Source organism: Prionailurus viverrinus, chromosome B4 (genome assembly GCF_022837055.1).
Source record: "Prionailurus viverrinus isolate Anna chromosome B4, UM_Priviv_1.0, whole genome shotgun sequence".
Lineage (NCBI taxonomy): Eukaryota > Metazoa > Chordata > Mammalia > Carnivora > Felidae > Prionailurus > Prionailurus viverrinus.
Window position 1 is genome coordinate 132,733,901 of NC_062567.1, and position 8,277 is coordinate 132,742,177.

At 58.6% G+C, this 8,277-nt stretch overlaps 1 protein-coding gene across 3 annotated transcripts in view; it reads right to left on the reverse strand.

The window, feature by feature from the left end:
• The window catches only part of TCF20 (transcription factor 20), a 111,697-nt gene extending 110,553 nt beyond the window's left edge, over positions 1-1,144 (reverse strand). For all 3 annotated transcript variants that reach the window (XR_007153851.1, XM_047865851.1, XM_047865855.1), the window contains exon 1: positions 1,125-1,144. Coding sequence is in view for 2 of the 3 variants with exons in the window: in XM_047865851.1 (XP_047721807.1) it covers positions 1,125-1,130 (6 nt within the window). In the remaining variant the exon portion in view is untranslated. The remainder of the gene's footprint in view (positions 1-1,124) is intronic.
• Between the last annotated feature and the right edge of the window lie 7,133 nt (positions 1,145-8,277).

Below are 8,277 nucleotides of genomic sequence, written 5' to 3' on the forward strand. Positions count from 1 at the left end.
CCGGTCCTTTTGACTGTAGCCTCTGTTCCCGGCCCCCCCGCTCCCCCGTCCCCATCTCTGCAGCCGACTCATTACAGTGACCCAAAGCCAGCTTGGACCCTCCTGCCCCTGGCTCAAAAAGTTTTCAAAGGGTCCCAAGTGGCTTCAGAATCCTAGTCGATTCTCATTCACCTCGAACGCAGAGCCCTTGTTTGGCCCCAGCTCACTTCTCCAACCCTCCCTCTCACATGTCCCGTTCTGCCTCTTTGCTAAATCAAGCGAGTTGTGTTCCCGCCACGTGCCTCTCTGCTGCCCAAAGCAGGAAGCCCTTCCTTCTTGCCTAGAGACCGAAAGTACGACCTCTTTCAAGACTCACTCAAGGGCCACCACCTCCACGGAGCCTTACCTTAATACTCATCAGAAATTCCCCCCAGAAACATTCACTGAGTCCAAGGGCCCTTGTTGTCACGGGGCTGAGTCCCACCATGGGGCCACTAGAGAGAACGAGTCAACACATAAACAATCCTTTGGTAAAGGTGAGGTACCCGTTAGTAAGAACGCATGGCAGGTGCACAGAGGGTGTATAATGGGACCCTGGGCATTGGGGATCCAGGGGGGATTTGAGGTGAGACCTGAAAGATAAGCAGGAGCCATAGGCTGAGGCTGGAAGTGCGGTCCAGGCAGCAGGCACAGCACAGGCAAAGGCCTTGAGGCAGGAGGGAGCAAGTGGATGTGCAGGAAGGGGAAAAAGGCCAATGCAATTTAAGCGAAACGAGAAAGCTAGAGCTGCAGCTGGAAGAAGACTGTGCCGGCCACAAGAGGCACGGGGACTTTATCCCAAGGCAAGAGGGGGAGCCACTGAAACATTCCGAACAGAGGAAACAGTCAGTATTTCATTTATAAATGATCCTGCCAGAGCCCCCGTGGATGTGCATCTTCTGAAAAATGCATACTTCTGCGTCCAGCCACCCCTGAACCTCAGGGCATCCGGTCAGGTGGGTATGGAGTCTTCAAATCCTTCCTCCCGGACTGAGCTCTCGAGGGTAGGGCAGACCTCTGGTTATCCCGCGCTCATCCCCAGCACATGCAACTGCTCCAAAAACATTTGTGGAACAAACTAACAACAGACAGAACAAAACACTTACCAGCATTTCCCCTGGAAGGGGCCAGGCTGCCTGAGGGGCCTTCCACGTTCTCTGGAAATCACAAAATTCAAGGGGTTTAGTGAGGCCACTACTCAGGGAGCCCTTGAGAGCAGGGCCAGCATCCCACCGATGTCGGTCGGCATCCAGCATGCATGGCATGGCTCAGGCATCTGCCCATGACCGTCTCACGAGATGACCAGAAACAGAACCGAAAGATCTCGACGGCCGTAAGGTGCTTTTGAGCTTACAAACTACATTTCACAGGAGCAGTCTCACAGGGGGTCAACCCTCTCCGGGAGGATATATGATTATTGCCCCCTTTTACAGATGAGGAAACTGAGGCCCAGAAAAGGAAGGGACCCTGGCAAATTGTGCCAAAGCCGAGTCTAGAACCTGACAACAATCAGGCTACTTATGGCCCCGTGGGGGTAAGAAAGCTCTCCAGAAATTTCTTTTAAACATGTTTCAAAATGACATATTTCATCAGGATGTCTGTCACGCCAGCAGTGGGAGCCAACACACCAATTCTCGCAGGCCGCTCCGACTACACGTCAGATCCACACACTCAGCCCCAGGCCCTGAGGCTGGCAGCTTAGCCCAGAGCACAGGAGGGGCCTGTGTGATGAATCCTTGGCTCCCCGGGCTTGGTGCTGGCACAGAGCAGGTGCTCAGCAAACTGAGCGTCTGAGGGGCATCTGCACTGGTTTGAGGGGATAACAATAGAGAACATTCCTACAGCTCTCCTGTGGGCACCGAGCTGAGTTACTGCATTAACTCAGGTCACCCTCACAGAGTACGACAATTGTCCCCATTTACAGGTAAGGAAACTCGAGGCTCAAAGCAATAAATAATTAGCCTGCGATCACACAGCCAGGGAGTGACACAGCCAGGATCTGAACCCACGCAGAGCCCTTCACCCCATGCCCTGAGTGGAGTTGGGCAGGACAGGAGGATGTGCATTCCTCAAGGGCTGGGACCGTGTGGGGCGCCCCTCCCCCGCACCCGGGATGACCATTAGTCCCATCCCCATAGATCCTGTGTGGGCAAGAAATGACAAGCTGACAGGTAACCGCCTTGTCACAGGCTTCTTTGTCTCTCCAATCTCTCTCCCCTAGTGGTCTCTGGGCTCCCTTTACCTGTCCTGCCTCGTCCAGGCTCCCTGCATTTATAATTCGCCTCGGCTCCGTTTTGGTAGTAGGCGTGATGTAAAAAGAAAGGGGAAGCGGAAGACAATGCAGCCTTGGGCAAGCTCCCTAAGCTCTTAGAGCCTCAGCTTTTCCACCTGCAGAACGGGGTCATGACATCGCCTGCCACGGAGGGCTGTCCACACGGTGCTCAATCAATGACCTTGCACCTGAGGGCTGTTTCCACCACTCTGGGCTCAGGTGCCCCCTGAGGTGAAACTGCTGGTCCAGGGAGCGAGCAGGCTCGGGTAGTAAGGTGCCCTCCAGCACCCAGCACCCAGCAAAGAGCACAGTGGAACAAGGGGTGAGCCGACGGTCCGACTCCAGAGCTCCCACCGAGGAGACAGTGTCGATGAACCCCTTGGGTGTTCCCTGGCAGCTCAGCCGCGCACAGCCAGGTGTGGGCCAGATGTGGTTTCCCAGCCCCGTGTGCTCACACTCCGGAGGCATCCCCCCAACACAGCACATGTCGCATGGTGTCGGGGCCTGCCCCGCCGGATGTTCTCAGCCCCCTACCCCAGGCCGGGTGAGCTGTATGGGTGGGGGCAGGAGGAGCAATGGGAAAGGCTAGGCACCGTGGCTGACTGCAGAATAGAAGGGAAGATGGCACCCTTTCTGGAAAATTCAATGGGCAGCCGATGCTGCCGAAGTCCCAATCTGCATGGAGGCCATCCAAAAAAAGCCCGAGACAAGAGAATCAAAGCCCCTGATAGCAGGTGGGGACCTGAGAGGTGAGTAAGCCCAAGCCCGCGTCATACAGATGGGGAAACTGAGGCCTGAGGTGGGGCCATGGCTTGCTCGAGGCCCCACAGTGTGTTGGAGGCTCTGCCATGTGTGAGGGGGCCCAGCCCCAGGTGGCTCATTGGCCGCGGCGAGTGGGCCCTTTGCTGGTCTTCACGCCCCAGCCATCCGATCCCCTCTGGTCTTGCCCACACTGCCAAGCATGCCAGTTTAGCCTCACCCAGAAAACACCAACCCTCATGCTCCTCCCCGTAGGCTTTTGGCTTCTTGGGTGCCCCACCCCCCTCCCCACACTCCCCTCGCATGTTGGGCAGAGTTGGGGAGACCTATTCAATAAGCCACCACACAGTTACGCAATTAAAACATCCCACCTAACTCCCAGTAAGTGCACATAAATGTTAACTATTATTACCAGGCACGATTACCAGCCATCTTACAGGTAGGGAAACTGAGGCTCGGAGGGACTGAGTGGCCCATAGATACGAGGTGCTAGAGCTTTCACTCTCCTGGGTTGACTTTTCTTTTAGCTAATGGTTACTGAGTGGCCCTGGGAGCCAGGCTCTGGGCTGACTGCTTTGCGAGATTTATCTTACACAATCCTCACCCTAGCCCTGTGATTTAAGAACTGTGATCACCCTGCGGCGCCTGGGTGGCTCGGTCGGGTAAGCGTCCGACTTTGGGTCGGGTCATGATCTCACCGTTTGTGAGTTTGAGCCCCACATCTGGCTCTGTGATGACAGTTCAGAGCCTGGAGCCTGCTTCGGATTCTGTGTCTCCTTCTCTCTCTGTTCCTCCCCCACTCATGCTCTGTCTCTCTGTCTCTCAAAAACACATAAACGTTAAGAAAAATTTTTTAAAAAGAACTGGGATCACTCTAAGAAACTGAGGCTCAGAGAGGGCAGTTGACTTGGCTGAGGCCACACAGCTGGTAAATGGCAGAGCCACAGTGATCTCACACAGCCTGCCTCTGGTTGTACCGCCATCTCCCTTGGGGCAGATTGAAGGGAGTAGCCACCCTGGCCTCTTGCAGGGGCTTCCAGTCACTTCAGGGTCCCAGGCTGGACAGCCTGCTCCAGGAACTCTCACCCAAGTCAGAGACCAGGTGTCCATTCTACTTCCCCGGCAATGTCGGCCCTAACTCACAGCAGGGCCTGGGCCAGTCCTGGACCCCCGGAGTCCTGAAACTTCAAATTAGAAGAAGACCCAGGCCACTCCTTAAATTCAAATATGGGACTGCCTGCGAATCCCAACACCACAAGACCAGCCTGAGAAGCCTGACTTGAGAGCAGCTAAAACAAGCCTGCTTTCCAGGATCCTAGAGAACTGTCCGACGTCCTAAGCCACGAATGCCTCCAGGAAGTCAAGTTTGCGGTGATCCAGATGTCTGCGTCAAACCTGCCCACTCTGTCATCAACTCAGCTTCCTCCCTTCCTCTAGAACTGGCTCCCACTGCCAAAGGGAATGGGCCTTGTCTCCCCCTAACCTTCCCTGAGCTTCGGCCACACCAGGTGACCCCCCCTTTACCCCTGGAAGCTCTGTGCTTGCTCTTCCTCTGGTGACACCCCCTCCCCTGCCTCAGCTTGGCAAAGTCCCACTCATTCTTCAAGGCCTTCAAATACCACCTCCTCCTTGAAGCCCCTTTCAACTGTCCTATGAGAATTCACCGGGGTACCCCACGGAGAATATTTCTCACTGCGCCTCTGGGTTGCTGGGACAGCCAGCTCCCTCATAACCACAGCTGCCACTAGTTGAACACCTGCTGTGGGCAGGTGCTGCGCCTGCAGTCTCTTAGTCCCCAGACAAGTGTGCAGGTAGAGGTTACGGCCCCCAGGGCACCGCCTTTTAAAACTGCGGCTCTGAGGGACTAAGTGACTTGCCCAAGGTCACACAGACAGGAAGCGGCCAGGGAAGACTGCCACTCAGAACTGTCTGACTCCAGGGACGCCTGGGTGGCTCAGGCACTTAAACATCTAACTTGATCCCAACTCAAGTCTTGATCTCAGAGTCGTGAGTTCAAGCCCCGTGCTGGGCTCCGTGCTGGGCGTGGAACACTCAGAACTGTCTGACTCCAGAGCTCCCGGGATTCCTGAGACTGGGGGCATCCAGAGCCCCCCCCCCCCCCCCCCGCCCCAGAGAGGGCCTGCTATGCTTCTCCCATCTCTACATGCCAGAAGGGTGCCGGCTTCGAGGGCAGTCTCCGGGAACCTGGGATGGGTGAAGGGAGCTGACCGGCCGGGCGGCCCTCGCTGTGGCTCCCCACCTGGTACTCTCCACACCCCCTGGCCAGGGGAGGGTCTCAAGCCCAGACCTGGAACGGCCCCGGCATCTTGGCCTTGGGGAGAGCCTATCCACTCTTCCTGCCTTTTCCATCTGGCAAAGGAAGCTCCGTGCGAAGGCCAGGCGGGCAGCTGCTCCATGGTCTCTGCAGCGCTTCCTGGCTCCCCTGTGGCGGTTGGCTTGTGCGCCCAGGACCTGAAGGAAATGCCAGGGTAGATAAACGAGCCCACCACCAGTTTTAGAAGGGACATTATTTAGCCACATGAGGCTCTGCAGTTCAGGGCAGACAGAGCTCCCCGGCACGGCTGCGATTTGCCCTCATGTGTCAGGCTCCACGGGGAAAAATACTCTTTGGGCGGGTTTGCCCGAAAGGAAGCGAGCCCATCACCACTCCCAGGGTGTGAGGCAGGGTGCCTGTTCCTGGTGGCCTACTTTCCTGGGGCATTTGTGGGTCTGGATCTGCTCCCCTGGCCTCCAGGCAAAACTCTGTCTGTGCTCAGCTCTGGGCAGGTGCTGGGAACACTGGGAGCATGCCCTGAAAGTCCCCGTACCCAAGGGCCTCACAGTGACCACAGTGTGATCAGCGCTGTGAGCGGGGGCCTGGGGGGTGGGCACGGCACAGGCCCCCAGCCCATCCAAGTGGAGGGGAGGGGGAGGTAAAGGGAGTCCGGAAGGACTTAACCAGGCAGAAGAGGAGGAACCAGCTCCCAGGGAAGGAGGACTAGTACAAGGGGCACAGCCCGAGGCCTCGTGTGTGACAGGCTGGACCCAGCTGGCCACACAGCCTTTCCCTGACCCTCCATCTGAGAAGGGATCCTGCCTCCACTTCTCAGCTCCGAACCCTCTGTTCCTGCTGGGACCTGAGCGGTGGCCTGACCCTGCAGATCCCACCCTGTGTGCTCTCTGCAGATCTGCTCCAAAGACTGACCACCTGTATGCATGCTACTGTGCCTGCCTGAGCCCTGTTGCGGCCCAGGGCTTTAAAGCTTCCGGGCCAGGTCAAGTTCAAGCTCCCTGCCCTCACGGGCCCGTCAGAGGAGTCACGGTCCTGGGACACTTTGCCAACACCAGCCTGGCCACAGAACCCTTTGCCAGCCCGGCCTTGTATCTCTGAAGCCCCGTCTCAGCCTCGGTGCCAGGCCCCCGGTCTCCAGGCAGCCTCAGGAAGCAGCTGTGGGCAGAATTAGCCTTCTGAGACCTCGGGCTGCCCAGGCGAAGAGAATGATGGGACTGCGACCCTCGCCGGGGACAGAGACCTCGCAGGGAGATGGCCAAGATGGGGCAATGGCTGGGGGTCGGAAGAGCAGCCTGGGCATCCCGCAGAGTGAGGAGGGGGCTGCCGTGCCAGGGAGGAGGGAGGACCAGCCCCTCCCTGCCATGCTGGCCTGTCTGTCTCCAGCATTTCACTGTAAAAATAAATGGAAGAAGCACACGCCAGACAGAAAAAAGGGAAGGAAAAAAAAAAAAAAAACACCCCCAACCGCCCCACATGGGCTCCCTCGGCGGGTCTGGGCCAAGGCCTTGGCCTGGGTTACTTGCTGCTGCTTTTCCCGGGAAGCTGCTGGTGCCGAATTTGCATTTACCACAAACAGAGACAACACAATGTCATAATCCTTCTCCTGTCATTCTCCCCTCTCTTCCTCCTCCCACCTCAGACACACACACGCTAACACAAAATGACGGCTCCCTCGACAGCCTGAATGAGCAAAGCCCTCGATCTGCCTCTTAATTGTTGGCGTTTCTCTCTGGCCCGCGCGCTGCGCTCGGTGCCCATCGCCCAACTTGCAGCAGACCACCCACTGCCCCCTCCTTTGTCCCGAATCACCGCTGACAAATGGCCTGCTGGAGGTGGAAGAATATGCCTGGAAATAATGGGGGGGTGGGGAGAAGCCAGCCCCTGCGCCCCGCCGCCTCTGCACCCTCCCTGCTGGGGTCCTGGCTGCGGAAGCTGGCTGGACTCGAGGGGACAAGGGGCAGTGATGGTGACTCGGCCCCTGGGACTCTGACCCAGGGCCCTGCCCTTCACGCCCCTGCTGCTGCCCGGCCACCCGCGCTCTCCCAGGGCAGCCCCCTCCCGCCCCTCCTCTCCCGGCCACCCTCCTGGGCACTGCTCCGAACATCCCCCGCGCTCCCCTCCCTCCATCGCTCTTTATGGCAGTTTCAAAGCTGCAGCCGCCACTCGAGCAGCTGCGGCCTTTGATGGGGACAAGGCAGGGAAGGCGGCCCGGGAGGCCCCTGCCCGCCCTGCCCTGGCCCGGCCCGGCCCTGCCCGCCCCCGCCCGCCCCCCGGGAGCCTCGGGCCGGGCCGCGCGGCGCGGCGGAGCGCCCAGCGGGCACGCCTCGCGCACCAGAGCAAACTTTCACGACCGGAGGGAGAGCACCGCGCACGCCCGCTACCTTTGCAGCAGCATCCTTCCTGGCACTTGCCCCAGACCCTCCGACAGACCGGCGGGGAGGAAAGCAACTCCCAAGCCCCAAGCCGAGGCTGGGGAGGAGGGGAGAGGGAAAAAGGAGAAGGAAAAGGAAAAGGGGGGCAGTTTCTCGTCTTTCAGCCTCCTCGCGGCTCCTCCTGCCCGAGCCGGCAAGTGAAGTCACAGGGCTGGGGCGGTGACATCAGCTGAGCCTCTGACATCACGGCCCCTGCCGGATCTCACCTCTGCAGGGTGGAGATGGAAGAGCAGCAGGGAGGAGGGGATGGATGGAGGAGGGAGGGGAGCACCGATCCTTCCTTCACCCTCAACTGCGGAGAGCGTGTGCCAGCGTGGGGGGGGGAGGGGAGGGGAGGGGAGGGGAGGGGAGGGGGGCGGCTCATCTCTGAAGACTATGTTTTATCTCTATAGATAGGGGCGATTATGTGTCTATTTATAATTGGCCCCAGAGTGAATGGCTTAAAAGGGGCGACCGCCCACCAAAGGCAAGAATCGCAGCTCTCTGCTCTTCTTGGAGCCACG